The 24121-nt window shown below is 43.7% G+C and overlaps 1 protein-coding gene, 1 long non-coding RNA gene and 1 pseudogene across 13 annotated transcripts in view; 1 reads left to right on the top strand and 2 right to left on the bottom strand.

Moving 5' to 3' along the window:
• Window positions 1-2730, bottom strand: part of CPEB2 (cytoplasmic polyadenylation element binding protein 2) — a 58899-nt gene extending 56169 nt beyond the window's left edge. For 2 of the 5 annotated variants that reach the window (XM_036227518.1, XM_036227521.1), the window contains exon 1: window positions 1006-2729. In XM_036227518.1, coding sequence (XP_036083411.1) covers window positions 1006-2580 — 1575 coding nt within the window. In that variant the 5' untranslated portion in view covers window positions 2581-2729. Of the gene's footprint in view, window positions 1-327; window positions 487-1005 lie in introns of those variants that run through there. The other 3 variants (XM_036227520.1, XM_036227519.1, XM_036227522.1) reach the window with 3 other exon arrangements.
• On the top strand, window positions 1021-24093 carry LOC107507345. 8 transcript variants are annotated; one of them, XR_004953033.1, is made up of 4 exons: window positions 1021-1139; window positions 11002-11195; window positions 12058-12223; window positions 23918-24093. It is a non-coding gene; the product is annotated as an uncharacterized LOC107507345 (long non-coding RNA). The 8 variants fall into 8 exon arrangements; XR_004953031.1 differs by lacking the exon at window positions 1021-1139 and adding an exon at window positions 1226-1317; XR_001596142.2 differs by lacking the exon at window positions 1021-1139 and adding an exon at window positions 21501-23410 and having other exon boundaries at window positions 5148-11195.
• LOC118608892 lies at window positions 17007-17125 on the bottom strand (annotated as a pseudogene).
• Window positions 24094-24121: the final 28 nt, after the last annotated feature.

Here is a 24121-nt window from a genome sequence, read left to right as displayed (position 1 = left end):
TCCTTACAGGCCACACTCCCCTTTCTCTCGGAGAAAGGGGTGATTCAACAAAAACTGTTAACTGTTACTCTGGTTAATTTAAGTAAACTGTTAACTGTTACTTTGGTTAATTTAGATAGGTATTCACCCTTTAAAAAGGTTAATCGTTGGAAACTTTAACTGGTGAATGGAAAAAGTTATATGGGTAAAAATAAGCATTGGTTCAGACCCAAATTTACTTCTCAATCCTTGACCACGTAAATGGCCTTAAACAGAACGACCACTATAATAAACGCTACCGGATCCAACGGGAACAGGAAAACACTTTTCAAATGTAAAATCACCAACCGAGCGGTCACTCAGACAGCGCGCTGCGGGCACAACAAACCGATCTTGAACCCGAAAGGACCCGGATGAGCGAAACCGTGCGCGGCGGCGTTTCGCCCCCCTCCCCCCCAGAAACGCGGGGTCGGGGGGCGGCCGCCGCTCGCCTCGCCGCCAGGCAACGCGCCAGCCCCGCACTCGGCTCGACTCCTCGTTCAAACCCCGCAGAAATCCGCGCCCGGCTCGCGCGGCACGGACGCGGCGAGCATCGCGGAGGCCCTGGGTGGCGGCGGACGCGGGCGCGGCGCGGGCGGCCGGCGGCGGCAGCGCGGCCCGCGGGCCCGGGCCGGACCCCGGGGCCCGACGCCGCCCGGGCGGGGCGCGGCGGGCGGGCAGGTGGCCCGGGGGGCGTCCGGGCGGCGCCGGCCGGCGGAGATCGAGGCGCGCTCGGAGGAGGGGGCCTTCCGCCGGCCCCGCGCCCCGCGTCCGTCGGTCCGTCCGTCCGTCCGCGGCTCGCTTCCCACGGCCGCTGGGCGGAGGCCGCCGCGCCCCGCGCCTCGGCCCGCGGCGTCGCCCGGGCCCGGGTCCGCCCGGCGCTCGAGGGGGCGCCCGTCCGGCGGCGCCGGCGCGACCCCGCCCGGGGGCCGCCCGCGCCCTGTCGCCGCCCTCCCGGCCGCACGTCCCGCCGCGCCGCCCGCGTACCTGGTGGTGGTTGTACGAGTTCCGCTGCTGCAGGAAGGCGGCCGCCGGGTGCTGCTGCTGGAGCTGCGGGCTGACGGGCGACCTCCGGCTGGGCGGCTGCTGCGGCGCCGCGGCCGGCGGCGGCTGCGGCTGAGGTAAACTCAGGGCGGGCGGCGGCGGGGGCACCGCGGCCGCCGAGAAGGGGCCGCCGAAGCCGCCGCCGCCGCCGCCGCCGCCGCCGCCGGCCGGCACGCTGAGCCCCGCGCAGCCGTGCGCGGACACGGGCGAGAAGCTCGGGAAGAAGGCCGGGTTCATGGACGACGGCAGCCCCGGGTAGAAGCCGTTCTCCGGGTCGGGGCTGGGCGGCGGCATGGCGCTGAGCGAGCCGCCGCCGCCGCCGCCGCCCGTGGTGGCGGCCGACGAGCCGGGCGGCGGCGGCTGCGACTGCGGCGGCTGCGGCGGCGGCGGCGGCGGCGGCTGCTGCGGCGGCGGCGGCGGCTGCTGGGGCTGGGGCGGCGGCGACGCGGTCTGCACTGACCAGGGGGCGCCGAAGCCGGGCAGCGGCGGCGACGCGGAGCCGCCTCCCCCTCCGCCTGCGGGGGCCCCGCCGCCGCCGCCGCCGCCGCCGCCGCCGCCCGGGTGCGGGAGGTCCGCGCTCTGGAGGCTGCTGAAGGCGCCCGAGCCGAGCGCCGCGCCGGGCAGGAGGGTTCCGGGACTGCTGAGCAGAGGGTGGTTGGGGGACTCCATGGGGCCCGGCGCGGGGTTCACCGGCGGCGTCGAGGCGGCCAAGCCCGCATTGGGGGGCTCGGCGGCGCTGCCCTCGCCCGCGGCCGGGGTCGTGCGGGGGCTGCCCGCGCCTCCGTGGCGGCGCCGCGGGGCTGCGGGCGGCGAGGGCTGGAGCTGCGGGAGCGGGGGCAGCTCGGCCGGGCGCTGCCGCGGGGCGAAGTCCTGCGGCGGGAGGTGCTGCGTGTGCGGGAGACTGAGCGGCGACGGCTGGCGGAGCGGGCCGGGCGGCGGCGGGTCCGGAGGGCGGGGAGGGCGGGGAGGGCTGAACTCTTTCCTCTTCTGGCTGCTCGGCTGCTGCTGCTGCCGCGGACTGAAGTCCTGCGGGGAGGCGGCGCGGCGGCGGCAGCGGGCGGAGGCGGGGGCGGGGGCGGAGTGCTGCAGACTCGGTCGGGAGTCCGGGGCGGGGAGGAGGTGGGTCACACCCGCGTTCGCGCCGCCGCCCGCCTGGCGGCTGGGGACTTTCTCCGCGGCCGCCGCCCCCGAGCGCGGCCGCGCCGGCTGCTGTGTCAGCCCCAGCAGCCGCTCATCCTGCATGGTCTGCTGACGCGCTGGGAACGGGGAGGAAGAGGAAGCGGCGGCGGCCGAGCTGCCCGCGCCGCCGCGGCCGAGGGGGACCGAGCAGGGGGAGGCGGCCTGCGAGAAGCCGGTGACAGGCAACGGCGGCGGCGAGCGGGGGCCGAAGGGCGTGGCGGGCGGCAGCGGGGCGGCGGCCGCGGCGTGCGCACGGTGCTGCCCGCCGCCGAGTGCCGGCCCGGGGCTGCCGCTTCGGAGCCGGGCGCCCTGCAGCACGCCGAGCCCGACGTCCCGCATGTATCAGGCCGGCGGCCGCCCCGCCTAGGGAGCCGCCGGGTCCGGGGCGGCGCGGCCGTGGTGGAAGGGGCGGGGGGAGGTCGGGGACACAGGGACACCGGGACTGAGCCTGGGGCGCCGGCTCCGGCCCCGCCGCCCCTCGCGGCGGACACCGCCGCCTCCCGAGACCCGCTCGGGTGCCGCCGGCACGGCCGCCGCCCTCGCGGCTTAAGAGCCCCGGAACGTGCGTCAGCGCCACGTCACAGTCGCCCCGCCCCCCGCGGCCGCCCCTCATCAATATGCGGGCTGGGCCGCGGGCGCGCTCGGGCTCCGGGGGGCGCGGGGCGCGGGAGCGAGCGGCGCGTCTCCCCGCGCCCCGCCCGCGCCCGGGGCCGGGGCTCGGCCGGTTGGGGCGGCGGGCGGCCGCCTGCGGCCCGAGCGCCGGGTGCGCGCGCCAGGGGGCGGGCGCGCGCGGGCGGCGCGGACGGTTCCGGGGCAACGGCCCCTCCCTGCGCGGGTCGCGGCGCGGCCTGCTCCCGGCCGCACGCGCCCCGCCTCCTCGTGTCACCTCCGCCCCACCCTCGGGGACGCTGGGCCCGGCTGCGGGGCCCGGCGCTTCCGCGGGCGGAGCCGAGCGGCGAGGAAAACTGAGGCCTGGGGTCTGACTGGAAGCGGCCTGCAGCGCGCGAGCGGAACGGGGCCCCTGTCGCCTCCTGCCGCCCGGCTCCGCACGGGTGTCCTTCGGCCGACCCGCAGACCGCCGGGCAGCTCGCGCACACCGCTCGCCCCAGCTCGGCCCCGACTCGGGTGCCCTAGAAAAGCGCCTTCCGGGGCCGCTCTCTGTTTTCAGACTCTCGCGCCGCGGGCTGTCACGCACCTCCCTGCAGCCGCATGGAGGTGTTTGCCGTAAGGGTAAACATGAAGCCTCGCTGTGTACCAAACATTTGCACTCCAGTAAGGAGGAACAAAGTCCCCGGAACCTAACACGGCTCCGTGTGGGTTTTACACACACGTATGCGTATAATGGGTTCCGAGGCGAGCTCCCATGGTAACCCTGGGCCGGCTCCAAGTCTTCCAATTCCATAAAAGCACTTAATGTGCTATCATCAGGGCTGCTGTGTGTGGGACTCCTCCCCTCCGCATTCATTCGGGCATCCCCGCCCCTTCCCCCTGGGGAGACTAATTTAAACATTTCCGAAGCTTTATGAGTTCGAGGGAGAAAGATTTCTCACATCAGGGAAAAAAAGGAGGTTCTGACTCAGCAACAGACTTGTTGAGGCTTGCAAAATGGAAGGGGACCGAGCTTTCCGTGGTAGGGCTCTTGTTGGAAGCAATAGAAGAGGAACTAATCTTTAATAAAAACTTTACCTAGAGAAAAAAATTACGTGAGGGTCTACATAAAGAATAGCAAAGTAATCCATACCACATAATTAAAATACGGATTTTTTTGGTCCTTGTTTTGCAACTTTAACTTTTTCTGGGCAGTTAGAGAAGTGAAACTCTGAATGAATCCTAGAATATAGAGAAAAAGCAGTAGGAGGTGAATTCAGACTACTTAATTTTGATTTACAACTGGACTAAAATTAGTGTTATAAATCAGCACACTTACTGATGTAGTCAGAGTGTATATTTTTACGAGTCCTCATTCTCTTAAATTTCGTTTCCACTTTTGTTATTTCAGTGCTCCAAATTTATATGAATTAGAATAAATACAGTAGCAAGAGAACAGCATTGCAAAGGGAAAATGCCTTTTATGTATAACGTGTAGGTCTGATACTGTCTAACGAACTAAGTTTCATATTCCCTTTAAAATAAGGAAAAAGCACTCAAAAAAAGATTCAGAAATTGATCAGGAGCATAGAAAATTATTTCGAGTTACTCTCAAAAGCATTTTTAACAGGCAAAATATAGAACTGGAGACGTACTTTTATTATTCTAAATTACAATGTCTAGAAAATAACTTGAGCTCATTAGAATTAAAAATATAAATGACCATTTCATAGCACCTATTGACATATTCTTAACTATTATGCATTAATGTATTTTACAGGGAAAAACTATTTCAGCAATCAAGGCATGTAAAGTCTTAAAAATGAACATTTTTTTTTGACGTAAAGTTGTATTTGATTGGATTCAGCTGCAGACCCAGCAACAAATCTGGAAAGAGGAAGGAAATACAGGCATAAAACATAGCTCAACCACCCATTAAAATTGCAGTTAGTGCAATGTAAGGATGAGAAAGCACACATTTAAAAGCCAAATGGTGCCATTCTGGGCTAAAGTTTGATCGAAAACAAGATTTCTTGGCGTTCTGATACTGGTTTTGTTTTAGAGGATTTAGAGCTCTTGAAAATGAAACAAAATGATTAAGTTTGGTGTGCATAATAAGGTCAAACTTCATACCAAATACACCAGCTGCAGACATCCTCCACTCACTGCTTTAACACCTCAAAGAGTATTAATGAAGGCCCTATTTTTTGTAAGAGGAAAATTACACATGAAGTCTAAAACAAAAAGATTCCCTATAGTGGGAGTGGCGGTAGGGATGGAGTAGAGGTGGGCGGGTGGGCAGGGAGGGGTCGCAGTCCTCTAACAGGTCCAATGTGAAGACCTTATGAATCTATATTATAAACTTTCTCACATGAAAATGACTATATGACCATGAACTTGGTTCCTGACTTTCTATGACTGTCCCTTGTTCATTTCTTCCCACTGACCTGGGCCAGTGTTTTTATAAATATTTTAAAAATTAAAAAAAAAAAATTGTTTTATGGTGACATCGGTTAATGAAATCCAGTAAGTTTCAGGTGTACAATTTAACAGTAAGGCATATGTATGTATTGCATTATGTGTTCATCTCCCATAGATTTCTTTCTGTCACCACATATTTGACCCTTGTTACTCCATCTGTCTCCACTACCGCTGGTAACCACAGTCTGTTGTCCATGTCCGTGAATCTCTGTTCGTCCTGTTTAAAAATATCTGATACAACCCAGGGAGAGACGCACACACGCATACATGTGTGCACACACATGCAACTGAAATAACACATTTATTAAGCAATTCTTACTCTTAATACATGCGACAAACTCTATTTTTAAATTCTATTTAACTTTTTAAATCTCTAAATCGATCTCAAATCACTAAGTTGATTTTGAAACCTGTGGTTAGGTCATGAGCTGAAATTTAGAAACACTGTCCTAGAAGAGAATTTCACTCCCTCTCTGTCCTGGAGCCTCCTCACACCTTTTCTCCTATCCTCACGCTCAGCTGCTGACCTAGCTTCCTACTAAACTAAGTAAATAGTAGTTATAGAAGCACTGCCACAGGTCCCCTCTGCCGCCTTTTCCAGTCACTTTGTCCCTGTAAACCTCATCTTTCCTCTGGATACATGAAAGGCCTGTCCACGCCCCATACTCCCATCTAAAGTCTAAGGCCTACCCCTCCTCTGGCGAACCAGATCCTACCCCCACCTGCTTAGGAGGTGGCTTCAGAGACATCCTAACGTCTCACGACTTCCCAAATCTCACATGTTCAAAATTGACCTTCCCCACCTCATTAATCCCCATCTTGGGTAATTGGCACTCCATCGTGTTAGTTGTTTGGGCTGAAAACCTCGGGGTCATCCTATTTTTCTAACAGTACTTCCAAGCCGTCATTACATGTTGCTTGACCCACCTTGAAATTATATCCAGAATCCAGCCACTTCTTACCACTCCCACCGCAAGCAACCTGGGCCAGGCCATCCAGAATGCACTCACTGGCGAAAATATTCAGAATCTTCCCCAGGTGGTGTCACTCTGTGTAGCCCTTGGGAGATTTGTCGTCCCACCTAAGAGAGGAGCCTTCAACCTCTCCAGTAATTCCTTCCATGATACTCATGGGGCACTTACGTAGACTGACTTAACTGTTCTATTGCTTACAGCCTTTTATCTTTAGGCCTAGTCATCTTGACTAGATTGTAAATATTTTAAGGCAGTGGCTATTTCTTATATATTCCTTTATTTTCATAGTTCTTAATTCATGCTTGTATCTAGAAACTATTAAGTGCCTACTACGTGCCAAACTAGTTATGATAATTCCCAGCCCCAATTGTCTAGACAGAGTCATATATAATGAGATTCTAGGCTGAAACTGACCTACTAAATTGGAGTCCTGCGTGCTGCAACATGGCCTTGCTGGGCTGGTCATGGGTGGAGACTCAAGATGACGGTGGCACATTGAGGTGAGGCAAATTCAGCAGGGCGGCAGAAGATATTACACCCTGAAACGCATCGTAATCCTAGCTCGAAGTGGAATTTCCATTTATCATCTCCTTTACGTCACAATATACTTTGTGAGTAGAGAAAACAAACAATATTCCTACTTTATAGGTGGAAAACCAAAGCCCCCAAACAAAATAGTTTACCTCAGGTAGTTTGTATAGTCTGGGCTTAATTCCCTGATCTCCCCATTTCTCTGCCTCTGGCTCCATTACTTGTCTCAGAGATGTATGACATACCTGAGCAGAACAGAGCCACAGTGACAGGCCTCAAAAACAGCGGTTGCTGCCTCTACCAAAGGATAAGGGATAAAAAGGGCGACCCTTGAGGACCTCTCAGTAACACCTAACTAAATGATAACAATTGGTAGTAGTGAACCTCAGTGTGAAAGCCTCTTATTTTCAAATATCCCACAAAAATTCAGAAATACTCCTCAAATGTGTTTACTCATTTTTTTTCCTATGAAAAGAATGAGGCCTGGCTGTCATCTGCTGTGCAGCTTAAGGTAAAGAGTAAACTAGAAAGCCATCTGAAACACAATGGCAGTCCTGGGGTGGTGGGGACAACAACAGCAAAGACGAAACAAAACAAAAAATTACCCAAAGAATGCAAACAGAGGATGGTAATGCTGGTAAAATCCACAACAGTAAACTAGAGGGATAAATTCAAATGGAAAATGGAAAAGAGACTAAATTCTTCCTATATTTGAAAAACAAGAAAAAAAAATCTAAAAGTTAACTATTAAGCATATTCAATGACTCCTTGATCCCTAAGGAAGGCCGGGGATGTAAATAAGGCAAACTCTGGCTTTACAGGCAGAGCCGAATTCCAATACCAGTTCTGACACTTACTGGGTGGGTGTGTTAACCGGGGCAGGTTAGCCTGCTCCATCTCTTTTTTCTCCTCTGGTAAGTGACCTAGGGAACTATGCATGAAAGCTACCTCACTCTATTAGAGCACTAGTCTTCAAACTAGGATACCTCTAGACCATCTCAGTCAATAGAAATGTAATGTGAGCCACAAATGCAAGCTACATATGTAATGCAAAATTTTCTAGTAGCCACATTTTAAAAGAAAAGAAACAGATTTAACTCAAGTAATATATTTTAATTCAACATATGAAAAAAATTAATCGGTAAAATGTTATTACTGCATTTTCTGTGTCTATTAAGATGATTGTGGTTTTTGTGGTTTAGTCTATGAATATAATGTGTTAACACTGATTTTCAGATGTTAAACTAATCTTGCATTTTGGGGGAAAATCCCTCTTGGTCACGGTGTATAATCCTGTATATACGTGTTGCTGGATTTGGATTGCTAGTATTTTGCTGAGGCTATTTGCATCTGTATTCGTGGGGGATCTTAGTCTGTAATTTTCTTTTCTTGCAATGGCTTTGACTGGTTTTGGTACCAAGGCAGTATTGCTTTCATAGAACAAGTTAGGAAATGTTCCTTTCTCTTCTAATTTTTGTAAGCAGATGTGAAGGATTAATGTTAATTCTTTAAATGTGTGGTAGTATTCACCAGTGAAACCATTTGGGCCTAGATTCTTTTTGTGGGAAGTTTTAAAATTGCTAATCCAATCTCTTACTTGTTATAAGTGTATTCAGATTTTTAATTTTTTCTTATTACAGTTTCAGTTGTTTGTGACTTTTTTTGCAAATTCGTCCATTTCATCTAGGTTATCTAATTTGTTAACGTGCAGCTTTTCATATTATTCCCTGATAATCCTTTTATTTTCCAATGAGTTGGCGATGAGGTAGCCTCTTTTATTCCTGATTTTAATAATTTGAGCACTTTTTTTTCTTGGTCAGCCTAGATAAAAGTTTTTCAATATTGTTGATTTTTTTTTTTTCACAGAACTGACTTTCCGTTTTATTGATGTTCACTAGCATTTGTAGTCTCTATTTCACTTATTTGTGCTCAAATCTTTAGTATTCTCTACCTCCTGCTTGCTTTGGTTTTAGTTTATTCTTCTTTTGCTAGTTTCTTAAGGTAGAAGTTTAGGTTATCGACCTGAGATCTATATTCCTTTTATAAAAATAAGCATTTAGCTATAAATTTCTCTTTGATTGCTGTTTTAGTTGCATCTCACAAGTTTTTGTTATTATTTCATTTTCATTTAGCTCAAATTATTTTGTAATTTGCCTTGTGACTTTTTTTTTTACTCATTTCTTATTTAGAAGACTTTTAATTTAATTTTCACATATCTGTGAATTTCTCGAAATTCCTTCTGTTATTATGACTTTTTTCATTGTAGTCTGAGAACATACTTTATATGATTTGAAATGCTTTTAGATTTATTGAGGTTGTTTTATGGCCTCTTAACATATACTCTATCCTTAACAGATGCTCTAACATATGCACTTGAGAAGAATATATATTCTGCTGTTGATTGGAGTGTTCTATAGATATCTGTTACATTTATTTGGTTTATTGTGTTCAAGTTTTCTATTTCTTCTGCCTACTTGTTCTATCTATTATCCAAAGTGGATTATTTCAGATATTATTGTTGAATTGTCTATTTCTCACTTTAAGTTGTATATTTTACTTTATGTTATTGGGGTCTCTGTTGTTAGGAGCATTATAAGTATTTTGTCTCTCTGATGGATTGACTTTTATTATGTTCTTTATTGTCTCTAGTAACAAATTTTGTCTTTAAATCTATTTTGTCTGATACTAGTACAGCCAGTCCAGCTCTCTTTTGGATACTGTTTGTATGGCGTATAGTTTTCTATCCTTTTACCTGCAACTTACTTTGAATCTAGTGTGTCTCTTGTGGACAACTTATAGTTGGATCATGTTTGCTCCAATCAACCATTCTCAGTATTTTGGCTAGCGAGATACACATTCTTATTAGAGGAATGATGTCATCATTTTTCATAAACTGTACATTTATTGCTTTCTTTAAAATTAGTTAATGAAAACTGTGTATATTAATTTATCTTCTTTTAAAATTTATATCAGATCTGTATTATTTTAATCTTGGGTAATTTTTATAATCTTACAGGATTCATTTTGTAACTTCTCAATGTTTTTTATAATATTTCTTGCAATGATTATTAACACATTTATCTGAATTGAAAACAATAAAGGCAGAACTTTTTCTAAAAGAAAGTGCAATTTGACTTATTGGTTCACGAATCAGATATATGATGGATATTTTCCATAAATTGAACTAAGTATGTAGATCCACAGTTTTGATTTCATATATGTGTATAAAATCCAGGGAGAAAGTATAATAAAAATATGAGTTCAAAGAGAATAAGGAAAGGTCTAAAATTTCCAAATTTACCAAATAACTTTTTCATATATTTTGTAATAGCTAGTCACGGGTATTAAATTGTTCAAATTTCATTAGGTACATTTACTATGATATAGTAATTATATTTAATATGACAATATTAAATGTATATTAAAAATTACATCTTTCGCAACAATTTGAACTTATGGTTAAAAATTTAGATAATTTAAAATGTATGAGACTTTTAAAACTGTTTGAATATACAAGAAAATTTTTAAACGTTCCAAGTTTTTTTAGGTGATTCTTGAAGAAACGTATTTAAAGTCTAGGTCCTAGAACAAAGGCAACCCAAGTTCGTCATCTCTAGTTGCCTTATTTACTGCTGATCTTATATTCCCAGTGCTGATCCTATCCCTATGATTGAATGAATGAATGAATGATGGTAATATTGCAAATTATATACTTGTCACGTAAAGAAAGGATGGCCCTGGAGGTAGATTTTCCCCTATCTAGGTTAGCTCATTATTTGGTGGTAGAGAGAGTAGAAATAGGAATAGGATGCCCACACTCCTGACTCAAGAAGACAACCCTGAATGACTAGCTTTACCTGTGTCAGACCCTAGAAAACCGAGAGAAAGATTGAGACCTTGACTTAAGGGAACTCAAACAAGTATGCAGATCCATAGATAGCCATTACCTTGAATTCCCCAGGCATTTTATGGGGCAACTTCTTGTCTTGAGCATGGGACAATGGAGAAGGCAGGATATATGAGGAATACACTTAAAGAAGTCTAATGAAGCAAGATCTGCGCTGTAAGAGGAGTATATTTAGTTACTAGGTCGAACTATTTGGAATTACTGTTATTCGACCATTTTTGACCTACCAAAAACTGTCGGTTCTTATGGTTCAGCTTACGTGGTGTGTATAAATTTCAGGTGAAAGAACAATGCATCCTCAGGGAGTCATTAATCAAGGAAAGTAATAAGCAGTCAGTGGCATTGAAGCTGGACTTTGAAGGACGCAGAAGAAGGTGAAGAAATGGATGGGCAGCAGATGAAACATTTGACAGGGCAGGATCAACAAGAGCAAAAGTGGAGAGGAGCAGGAGGCACGCGCGTGTCCCGGGAAGGTGCAGTTTCTTTTGTGTTGGGGTCCGACGGGTGTGGAGAAGAGCATAAGGGACTCCTTCCTTCTACTCTTGTAGAAAGAATACCGTAGCCCTGGGAAGGTGCTCTCGAGTTGGCAATGGGAAGCCACTGGAGGCTTGCCGAGAAGGGCATCGTGACCAGATAAAAGCTTTAGAACTCAGGTGGTTGAATGGGGGAATAAGTGGTGGGTAAGGAGTTTGAACCTGGAGATGCTGAGATGCTTAAGAAGCTCCTGTGATAGTGGAGGTTGTGGGACGTCATGTTTCTCTGACAGGATTGTCATGGTTTGGTCAATGGTTAGGTAGAGGGGTTGTTTGAAAGAGGTGTAGGTTCAGGACTTAGGGAAGGGAGTCAGCTACCTGGAGGTATCCTGCAGTGGGAGCAGAATTCTGGGCTATGGGTCTTAGTTCTGTTGATTCATAGCTGAAGCCATCCATGAAGGCGGACATGATTATCAGGGAAATCTACCTTGGGAGAACGGGGAAACAGAGTAGGGGCAAAAGGACAGAGCAGAGGATTAGAATGAATCTGTGCCTTGTGTGTTACCACGTTTTTACCTCCATCAGAACACTCATTTACCTGAGTGCTCCAGCACCTAACTCTCACGCTGTGGAATGAGTAGAGTCAGAGTGACATCTGTTTGGCTCTTTACAGTTTAGAACTGCCCCCCTAGACAATTCTAATATCCTCAAAGTAATTTTGTGAGCTGGTGGGAGGGGTCAATATTATTACTCAATAAGCGAAAGCTAAAGTTAAGTGAATTCATGAGGAAACACAGCTAGTAAGTGGCAGAACCAAGTAAAACCACCGCCTTCTGAGTTACAACCCCTTGTTCTTTTTTAGTCTTGCTCTCTGCGAGTCCGGTTGTCTGCTTCATTGCTAAGGAAGATGGAATGTGTCCACAGATGGCTGGGAAAGGAAGAGTCTGGAGAGACAGGCTGTGGAAGAGTGAGAAAACTTTTTGACCAGCAGGACGTATTTCCTTGAAGGACTTAGGAACTTTGTTCCGGTAAGTCTCTAAGATGTCTTAGGTCAGACTTACTTGTGAATGCTAACATAATCTTTTATTAATAATCATGAATGCTCAAAATGTAAGCACAGCCCTTCTGTAAAAAATTATTGGTCTGTTGATTTTGAATATAAATGAAAGATAATCTGGTGACTTGTTATTTATTCTTTGTTGGTATCGTAACCTGGAATCCATCCTCAGGCATGACGTCATAGATTCCTCCACAGTGTAAAGGCCCCAGGCTCTTCAGAGCCCTCTGTAGTTTATTCACTAGGAAGGGTAAGACTTGCCCTCTTAGTAGCAGAATGCAAAAGAGAATGACAGACACCGAATTTCTATGGTTGCTTGTTTAACCTAGTCCTTTGCTACACAGAGACTCTTCTTTGATGGCTGGTCCCCTTAGATAGGGCAAACTCACAAAAGAGGTCAAAGGAACTGAAAATGAGATTGCTAATAAGCTTTATACTCGTGTTTGGCTTATTCCAGTTAAGAAAAAAATGTTCCCGAATATCTGACAGATACTGCCTTGTTTGAATTTTATGAATAGGCAAGGTTGTCTTGGCATTTCTTTGCCCTTATACAGGATTGGCCATCTTGCCAAGTTTCATCATTGCCAATAGACTCTGAAGCAACAAATGTCACAGAGGATTCATAGATGGGTATCTTCTGTTTTGTAAGTTAAGTATAGACATGTTTATTTATAAGAGGGTGAAACTATATCTTCCACGTAACCAATACATTTAGTCCCTTAATTTCTAAAATAAGTAATGTTATTGGTAATCAAAACAGAGGCACCCATATTCTTCCTCTTAAGGACAGATAGAATAAAGAGAATTCAGTAGTTCTTGTCTATTATATTAACTAACACATAATGTTAACAATTTATAATATTGAATATTAACACTTATTTAGTATTCTCTATGTGCCAGGCACTATTCTAAACATTTAATCTACTTCACAACTCTGTGATGAGTTCTCTGGCTGTCCTCAGACCACAGGCGAGAGGGCTGAGGCCCAGGAGTGTGCGGCAGCTCTCCTAACACCACGGGGCTGATGGTAGAGCCAGCATCCCAGAGCCTGCCCTTGGTCTCCTGGACTCAGATAACTGTGTGTCTTATCACTTTGTCTCCACCAAACTGAAAAGATTTCCAAGGAGCTCTGGGACTTGAGAAAACCCTTCAAAGATGGGAGCACATTTAGAAGAATGGAAAGCCAGAGAAACTGCAGGGTTTTTATAAATGAACTCTCTTGTGCAGCTTAAGGAGTCTCCTTCCCATTGTATCCAAGCACTGAGTCTCACTGAAATCTGGAGACGGGTCTCTCTGTGCAGAAGAGGCATGACGGTGTCTGAGGTCTATGAGAAGCTGACGTTTTTGTTGTAGGATGGTTTTCCTGTTGGTCTTTCTGTAGCAGGGGCCACAGATGACCACTGACGTGTTCATGCCCACTGATGGCGCCCCTCCTCTCTGTCACACAAATGGATGCCGTTCCTTTTTTCTTCACTCCCTCCCTTTCTTTCATTCTCTAAGTCAGTGAAATTAGACTAGCCAGGCTCTGTGCCAGGTGCTCGCGATTAAATAAATACATATGTAAATAAATAACACAAGGGTTCCTGGCCTTTAAGAAAACTCAAACATAGTTTTGAAAGTGGCCATCTGTTCATGGGGTAAACAGATGTAAAAGAGGGAATGGTTACTTCAACCTGAAGCACTGGGGAAAGCTTCATAGACGAGGTCAGTAGAGGAACTGAGTCTTCAAAGATGTGTAGGTTGGGGGTTGGCTAGTCAGAGCACAATGAAAAGAGCATTCCAGAAAGAGGCATCAGCAAGAACAGCAAAGGCTTGGAGGAGGAAACGGTGAACAGATTGGGGTAAGTAGAGAGGAGGTTGCCTGGATGGGGGAAGTGAGTGAGGAGAGGCCATTAGAACAAGGCTAAAGAAGCAGGCATGGGCCAGATCAGGTCTGACGAGGAGAAGACTCATCCCTAAACTCCACCTCCGGGACCATCATCTGTAGACGATGATCATGTTTTAAAATTCTCACATGATATCTGAGCTTCAGGGCTCTGGGGAGATGAGACTCTTTCTCATATTCTGGGGGATCTCCCGCAGGTCCAGGTAAGATTACTACATTGTTTTCCGTGATGAGCGATAGCTAATATGAACTGAGGAGCAGTTTGATCTTTGATAAAAGATCTAAAGAATTTTTTTAACAATTACTTCAGAATTTCGTACAGTACCTATTTTTCAGTTCTACTTTAATGCAAATGTCCGTCACTTAGATTCAGTGCTAACAGCTAGCATCATTTCTTTCCAAATACGTCCGTCTAAATATTTTTCTATATACCAGGCATTGTTCTAAGAATTTTCCAAATGTTAAATCATGCAATGCCCTGACAACACAATGAGAAACACGCATCATCATTATGCTGATTTTACAAGTGAGGAAACAGTACTTGAGTAACTTGACTGAAGTCACGAAGCTAGTTAAGTGGTGGGGCTGGGAATTGAGTGCAGGCATTTTATTCCAGAGATGCTAGACCAACTCTTTGTTTCTAATGATAATTTATCTACCCTTCCAATTTACTTCTTTTTCCTCAAACTACATTATTAAACTGATTTTGAAAAATTTTTGGCCACTTATTTAATTGGCATCACTATATTGTACGAATATAACCCCACATATTCTGTATGATAATTTATTACAGATCAGTATTTCTCAACCCTGGCTACACATTAGAATCACCTAGGGAGTTTTTAAAAATGTTTTTGTTTGCCCAAGCCCTACCTCCAGATACTCTGCTTTAATTGGTTTAGGTAAAGCCTAGACATAAGTATTTTAAAAACTCCCTAGATGATTATAATATTCATCCAGGATTGAGAACTACTGATGTAGATCGATCATTTATTGATTACTTAAGGTACTGTGCCACAAATTTTACACACATTGTTGTCATTTCTCATGACAGCCTGATTAGATAGGTATTTTAATTATCTATGTTCTACAGATGAGAAAATTGAATAACCAAGAGACTACATAATTTTTCCAAGATTACACAGCTAGCAAATAACAGACAGGATGTGCAAGGTAAAATCACAACATCTTTGCCATAACCACTGTGCATCCCACAGCATAAAAAATAATCAATCTATTGTGTTATAAATAAATCAGCATCCTAGAATGTATTTATTATATATGTAGGTGCTAAGACTCTGACAATCTGAATAATTTACCTACCTTTCCATTCAGTTTTTTAAAAATACTTTTTAAAACAACTTATGCATATACACTTTTTCTGCTATATACATATATTTTTGTATCACATATTGTTATATATGCCATGCATTTATTAGACTTTTCATGTTTTTGTATTTCTACATATGAGTATGTAAAACATTCTAAATAAGTTTTCAAATACATTAATAGCTTATTAGGACAACTAGATGTTTTCTATTACTACTGAGGAAAATGATAGAAAACCCGTTTATCTCTAGTAGAAAAGATTCGGGCTACACTCTGTGAAGATGGTCATAACAACAAGCAGCATCTTGTAGCTAATAATTTTTGGACACATGTTTGCTACATGCCAAGTGAAGTTTCTGCAACTTTCCATGCATTAGTTTTAAGTAATATACTTAATATATTAATTCATCTCACCCCATCTCTATATTAAAAACTTCTGCACTTACATATCTAGCTCAGAACTCCTTCTGAAGTATGAAATTATTTATTCAACTGCCTACTTGATGGCTCCACTTGAATGCTTTAGTTAGCTCAAATATAAAATGTCCAAAATGAAATTTTCAATTTGTTTCCCACTTTTAAAATTTCCCTCAGTTGCCCTTACCCTAATAAATGGCTCCATCCTCTATCCTATGCTTCAGGCCAGAAACCTAAGACTCATCCTCGATTCTTTTTGCTCTCCTGCAAAATGATCTCGTTGGTTTCATCTCCAAAGTGTGTCTCGAATCCATTCACCTCTCTACACTGCCACCCCTACAGTCCTATTCACCAAACCATCTTGAAAGGACCATTATGATAGCCTCCTACCGGGTCTCCTTGCTGCCTCTCCTGCTCTCTTACAGTCCATTTTCTACCCTGCATGCTGCAGCCAGTGTTGCATTCAGGTCGATCATTCACTTGCTTAAAATCCTTCAATGGCTTTCTTGCGTTGGCCTACAAGGTCCTGCATGATTAACTTTTCCCACTTTCCCCCTCACTCACTATGGACAACCGCACTGGTCTTTCAGCTCTTCAGCCACTCCAACCTCAATCCAGCACCCTCTTCTCCCAACTGTATGGCTGGCTGCTCACATTCCAAGTCTCACCTAAAATGTTATTTTCTTGTAGAGACCTTCATGGACCATCCACTCCAAAGTACCTACCTTCTCAGACCTACCTTTATTTTCCTAACAGCACTTATCACCCACCTGTAAAATGTAACTTAGTCACTTCTTTTGTTGTTTATTTATTTCACTGAATGCACGATCCATGACAGATGTATATCTGCCTTATTTTGGCTTATCCCCGGCTGGTTCCTTAGCATATGGCACAGAATATGCTCACAAAATAATATATTTTAGTTCTATATTAAATAAATATATAAGTGTTTGAATCTTTGATATATAATAAAAGCATAGTGATCTATTTTTGAGATTTTAAGAGAAAATGCTAGACTAGTAATTCTTTTTTCTTTTTTATTTTTTAGGCGAGGCAACATTTGGTTGACCTCACAGATTGCAAGGACCTTGTCAGCTAACAGTCCCTTACTTTTTATTTTTTATGCCGACAGCACCTGGTCTTCCTAGGTGGTCTCCCATCCAAGTACTAACCCGGCCCGACCCTGCTTAGCTTTCGAGATCAGATGGGATCGGGCTTGTTCAGGGTGGCATGGTTAGAGTAGACTAGTAATTCTTAAACTGTATTTTATGCAGTGATAGATTAAGAAAAAAAAGAAGAACAAAAATTGTGTTGCCAAAATTTTACTATTACCACTGAGTAAGTCTATATACAAACAACAACAAAAAAGCCACACTTTCTATATGTCCACCATCATTTTACCAGGTAGAATGGTAGAGAGCTAAAGGCTTCCTAGGTCAAAGACACTATAAAGACATAGAAGTGGAAATAATATGGTGGCTTTGAGCAAAATCAGTAAGATTATTGGAAGAGATCTCAAATTTGAAGAATTTGAAGAATTTGATAGGTTTAGGTGATGGAGAGTTTTATATACTACGCAAAAGCATTTGGACTTTATCCTGTAAGGAATGGGGAACGCTGGTATAAAATGGCTTTAAGTAGGAACATTATATGGTTCAATTTACATTGAAAGATTATTATTTTGTGGTCAGTGTAGAATGTGGCTTGGAGGGAGATGAGACATAAATCAGGGACTCCAGTTAGAAGATTGCTGTCACTATCTATGAGCACAGTGGCAGCTCAGGGTTCCAGCGCGGCATGGCCCTGAGGCGAAGGGGGAGGCACAGGCCTTTGCCGTCAGCTCGTCTCGGAAAGGTTTCCAAGAGGCTCCACCAAAGTCTTTCTTCCAGTTTTGGTTTGTATCACCTATGGGTCTTCGAATGAATTTTCATATTATTTATCTGTTGGCCTCATAGCTACCTTTTTTTTCTGATAATATATATATTTTAAAAAACAGTAAACTATAGAGCCTTCATTGTGGGGATTAAAATAATAAATGGATGTGTAGCATTTTGCAAAGTGCTACACAAATGGAAACTATTTTTATTACCAGTAAGTCAATTTCATTTGCGAAGAGAAAAATCACTTTCCCACATGTAAACTCCCATAAGCAAACTCCCCAGACGGAATGAATCACTCTTAAAACCATGGCCCTTTTTTGTACTTCTATCATAACACCTCCGTTAATTATAGATTGTTTATGTGTGGGTGTTTCCTTGTAGCATATAAATTCTTTAGAGGCAGAGGGACGGAGTCTTATGAATCTTTGCAGTCTGGGTTGTGGTAGACAGTAAGTGCTCAGTAAGTGTTAATTGCATGCATGAGTGAATGATCAGTTCCCAGGAAAGGCTAAAGGCAGATAGTAGGGAGCCGATAAGGACTTCAAAGTTAAAATAAATATAAAGGTAAACATATTAAAGTGAAAAGATTCAGAATGGTCGATGACCATATATTTTATTTTAGTCTAGAAGCTATACATAGATTTATTGTACTACCAAAATACTTGATTTTAGTAAAGTTAAATATTTTGTAACACTGATCATTAAACATCCTTTTGTACTGCTGTATTCATTTATCCATTCATTTAGCAAATCTCCTTGCAATAGCTGATAAATACAGAGCACTGTGCTCTGGATTTTAAATAAATACGACCCTGCCCTCATGAAGTTTGTTATCCAGTGGGGGCTGGGGAGTGGGGGGAGCCTGCTCCATGCCAAATAGTGTCCTAAAAATTTTTCATATTTTATAATAATTATCATTTACTATTGCTTATATACATAGCAACCTTGTAAGTAGACATTATTATGCCCATTTTGCAAATAAGAAACCTAAGTTAGGAGAATTTTATAATTTAGTTGACGTCACGGAACTAGGAAGGGACAGAGACAGATTGGTTGATTACAAGGAAGTGCATCAAGGGTGATTTTTTATTTCAGAATCTAGATTTCCTTGCAGTCATTCGAGTTAGGTCCATAAATACTAATGGAATATCAACAAAGACAGATGTAAAAAATTACAATGAAATGCAAAGTTCCCACCCTCGTGGAGTTTTTGGTTTGGTGGAAAGATTTAGAAAAATAACCATAATCATAAGGTGAGATTTTAACCAAAGATCGACAGATCTTCTGAGGTGAAATGTCCCTTGGGAGCTGAGTGTCCTAGGCCTGGGGTCAGAAGACCACTATTTAAGACCTCTCTCCAGTTTCCTGGTTGTGGGACTTTGGGAAAGACACTTAAATTTCTGAGCCTCGCTGCCCTCATTTGTTAAATATGGACAATAACATGTGATGTTTCCACCTTATTTTAAGAATTAATGGGTTGAGATAAGAGAAAGCAGTTTCTAAAACACAATATAGATTTATGATAAAGAAAGCCAATTTCTTAGAAATACCTTTCTGGTATAAGAGCCATCAAATAAGAGAAAGCATAGAGAAGTGATTTATAAATTCTCATTCCTACTACGTAATGTGGTGCCTGTCACACAGCAGGTGTTTGATAAATAATTACAGAGCTTAATTCCTGAATGGCTGAAAGAGACCAGAGGAAACCAAGTCCTCCCTCCTCCAGCTAGCAGGGAAGACATATCGTACCCAACTTCTCGTGAAGCTGTTGTCAATAAATGTATTATAATTCAAAGTGCCATTTAAATTTGGTATTTCTGTTTGTTCATTTGGTCCTTTGTTCGACATTTTTGTTAGAGATATATGCATGCGACTGTGTTATGCATGACTGTGTATGTGTGTGTAAAAGGACACATTTGGGAGCCATGACGAGCTGTCCTCATATCTGTTAGGTTCTGTTAAGTAGCTGTTTTCTCCTCTTTGCTGGTGAGTGTTCATGGTATGTAGCACTATTAGAGTGGAGATTAGTACCATATATTCTCCACGGATGCTTATATTTCAACAAATATGATGGACATAAGCTAAGGAGATAAAGTATAAGCCTGGTAATGCCATGAACCAGCCGGAGAGAGGATTTATTTGAGGAAAGCTAGCTTAGTTAGCACCATCAAACCATACACCCATGGACGGTCATCTATCTGCTTACCAAGGTAGCCTTTAGCTTGGATCACTGGCTAGACATGTACATGCCTTTGCTATGGATATGACGAATAAATACCACCTGCAAATCTTACCTGGTATATAATAACAATATTAATATTAGTAAACAGTATAAGAAGTCTTTTCTCTAGCTTTAATATTTTATTTAATGTCATGCAAAATTGTTTGTATAATAAAATGGTATTAAAAATGAATATTCAGAACTCTTGCTTCCATGAAGATGTAATAGATGATTTCTCCCTATTTTTCTCACTAAGTACAAATTATAACCCTGGACATTATAGATAAAACAAACAGAGCATCTGAAAAGCGGAGAGAAGAAGGCAAACTGGACCTTGGAACCAGAGGAACAATAATGCATTAAGGTTCTTGGGTGTTCTTTTGGCTTATATGTTCCCAAATTGAAGTTAGAGAAAGTAGAGCACTGTAAATGTCAACAGGTGTGAACGAAAAAGCCTCCCCCACCCCCCCAAAGCCTTTCGCCAGTAACCAAAGGACCAAGAAAAGTGTAGTCTTGCATCACGGAAAACTCAGAGGCAAAAATGGCTCTACTCCAGCCAAACACCACAAAAAAAAAAAAAAAAAAAAAAAAATGTACTCCTCCACCCATGTCAGCAAAGACAAGCGGGTAGTCTGGAGCTACGCTCTCGTTGGGATGTAATGGGAGTGGTGTCAGAGAAGGCTGAGCAGGGAGCCAGAACTTTCATTCCTGCTGAGTAGTCACAGAGGCCCCCACTCCATCCACAGTGTCAGGGGAGACCAGGTGTGAAGCTTGGACTTCCACCTGCACTTTGCAGTCATGAGATTCCCTCGCCTCTCCCCACTGGGCTGATGTCAGAGGCCAAGTGGAGAGTCAAAACTTTACCAATATCCACTGGGAATGAGGCCACTCACCTCCCATGGTGACAGTGGAGGACGTGGGGGGACTAGTCACGAGGCCCCCTTACTGTTCCCAACTAGGGGGGGCCTAGTGGGAAGCTGGAGCTCCCACTTGTCCCGGTAGCACTGTGGAGCCCCCCACCCTGCTCAGGTGTCAACAGAGGCAAAGTGAGGAACCAGGTCTTCTACCTCCACCCGGCTGTCGTGAAGCGACACCTTTTCCTCAGACGGTCACATCGGAGAAAGCCAGCCAAAATGGAAAACAGAAATAAAATCTGGAATTCTTAACAAAATACCAAAAATGTCTAGGTTTCAGCTGAAAATGAGTCATCACACCAAGAACCAGGAAAACTTCAACATGAGTGAATAAAGACAATGAATGCTAACATTGAGATGACAGAGATGTTAGAATTTGGGAAGAATTCAGCCAATTTTTTTTCAGCTTTGCCCTCCTTTTCCTCTTCTTTCCACATTCTGGTGTTGCAAATATTGGAAATTTTATTATAGTCATGCAGGTCCCCGAGTGTGTGTCTGTCTGTCCGTCTCTTTTCAGTTTACTCTCTCTGTTGTTCAGATTGAATAATTTTTACTGTTCTTTCCTCCAGTTCACTAATTCTTTTTTCTATCCTTCTCTTCAGCTGGCAAAATGTTAAAAGCAGTCATCATAAAAATGCTTCAGTGAAAAAAAATGCTTCAACGAGCAATTACAAACATGCTTGAAATAACTTTTTTTAAAAAAAAACCTCGGCAAAGAATTAGGAGCTATAAAGAAACTTAAATTTTAGAACTTCGAAGTACATTAACCAGAGTAAAAATCTCGATGGACGCAACAGCTAAATGGAGGGATCAGAGGAAAGAAGCAGTAAACTGGACGAAAGAACAATGGCAATTACCCAGTTTTAACAACAAGAGAAAGACTAGAGTAAAAATGATCAGAGATTCGGGAACCTGTATGACTATGACAAAAGACCTAACATTTGTGTCACTGGAAGAAGAGGAGAAAGAAGTTGCGAGTGAAAAAGTGTTTGAAGAAATAGTGGCTGGAAACTTTCCAAATTCGGCGACAGGCACAAATTTATGGGTTTCAAAAGCTGAGTGAGTATCAAACAGGAGGAACTCAAAAAATATCCATGTCAAGACATGCAATAGTCATACATGTAAAAATTAAAGATGAAAAAAAAAAAAATCCCGAAAGCTGTGAGAGAAAACCAACATTACTGATACAGGAAAAACTATTCAAATGACAGCGAAGTTCTCATCCCAAATCACAGAGTCCAGAAAGATGTGGCACAACATTTGTTAAGTGATGAAAGTAAAGAATTATCAACCCAGAATTCTAGACCTGTAAAAATATCCTTCAGGAATAAAGGGGAAATCCATGGAAAGGTAAAGGAACTAGGGTAGCCGAAACAAATGTGAAAAAGAAAACACGTATGAAGAATCACTTTACTCAATTTCAACACTTATGTAGCTATCATAATCGAGACTAGATATTATTGGTCGAAGGACAGACACATAGATTAAAACAGAGACTGAGTCCAGAAATAGATCACACAAAGTTGCCCGACTGATTTTTGACAGAGTTGAAAAAGCAGTTCAATGGAGGAATGATAACCTTTGGACAAATGGTACTAGAGCAATTGTAATCTATAGATAAAGAAATGAACCTCAACCTAAACGTCACACATGATACAAAAATTAACTCAAAATGAATCATATATTTAAATGTAAAACATACAATCACTAATCTTATAGAAGAGAACGTAGAGAAGAACTTTTGTGTCCCGGGGTTGAGTGAAGAGTTCTATATAATGCTAAAAGCATGATCCAAAAAGTGGATAAATTAGACTTTATCAAAATTAGAAATTTTTGCTTTGACAATGACATTCTTAAGGGGATGAAAACACAAGATACAGTCAGAGAGAAAATATTTGCAATCCACTTATCTGACGAAGGACTAATATCTAGAATATATAAAGACTTCTCAAGACTCAACAACAACGAAAAGAACAACCTGATTACAAAAATGAACAGGCATTTCACCAAAGAGGATAAATGTGTGGAAAATAATCGCATGAAAATTTGTTCAACATCCTTAGCCATTATGAAAATGCAAATTAAAACCGCAATGTGATATCACTACACCAAATGGCTCAAATAAATAGTGACAATACCAAATGCTGGCAAGAATGTGAAGAAACTGGATCTCTCATACATTTGTTGCTGGTGGGAGTGTAAAATGATACAGCCACTCTTGAAAATAGTTTGGCAGGTTTTTATAACCTAAACATACAACTACCATATAAGCCAGCAATTCCACTCTGAGGCATTTGTCACAGGGAAATGAAAACTTATATTCACACGAAAGCCTGTCCATGAATGTTCAAAGAAAATTTATTTATAACAGGCAAAACTGGAAACAGCCGAGATGCCCTTCAAAAGTGACTGGTTAAACAAACTGTGGTACATCCATCTATTTATTTACCATCTATTTGGTGTCAAGACTCTACCAGGTGTTTAAATACATTTGTGACTTAAATCTTGGAAGGTAAATATTATTATCCTAATTTTGTAGATAAGAAACTTGAGGTTTAGAGAGATTAAATGGCTTACTCAAGGTTATTCAGGACAAAGGCTGGAATTTGCAACCGGGAGTTTTCGTATTCCAAAGCTCGTGACCTTTCCAGTGCAGAGGCTGTCATGAAAATTAGGCGAGGAGATTCTGTGCATTTGCTATTCTTTGTAACTAATGGTGTTACATCCCGTCTAAGGAGTGGTTCTGTCAGGAGACCTTTAGCCCAAAGCGATTTCCTACCAGACACCTTTTCAGTAGTTCACATCTATCGCCTTTACCTGCCTTTACAAGGTCATGTCATAGCATTTGATGAGTCTTACTTCTTCAAGAAAGAGGGCGAACCTAGATAAACTTTCCTCCGTTGACTCATTTCACATGTAGGAGAACTATGCTTGTTCTTTGTCGTAATTCAGTTTGCAGCTAGGGAGCCTAAAACACTCAATCATTCACAGAACTTCCTGAAATGACTTTGTTTTACAGTGTGTATCCTCGCTCTTCAGACTCAACTGAACTGTAACCCTCGATGTCCGCAGTCATCGCACAGGAGTGGCTGAAAATGCTGATGCGTCATCATGTTTTGGTGCCAGAAGGAATCAGCAGTATTTGATTAGAATAATCATCTCATTTTGTAGAGAGCTGGAGCGCCTTGTCTGAGTCACATGTATGTGGTTAAAATTAAAGCAT

Source organism: Rousettus aegyptiacus, unplaced genomic scaffold (assembly GCF_014176215.1).
Source record: "Rousettus aegyptiacus isolate mRouAeg1 unplaced genomic scaffold, mRouAeg1.p scaffold_m13_p_10, whole genome shotgun sequence".
NCBI classification, from domain to species: Eukaryota; Metazoa; Chordata; class Mammalia; order Chiroptera; family Pteropodidae; genus Rousettus; species Rousettus aegyptiacus.
Note: the sequence above shows the minus strand (reverse complement) of the source record. Positions and strands in the feature narration are given on the sequence as shown.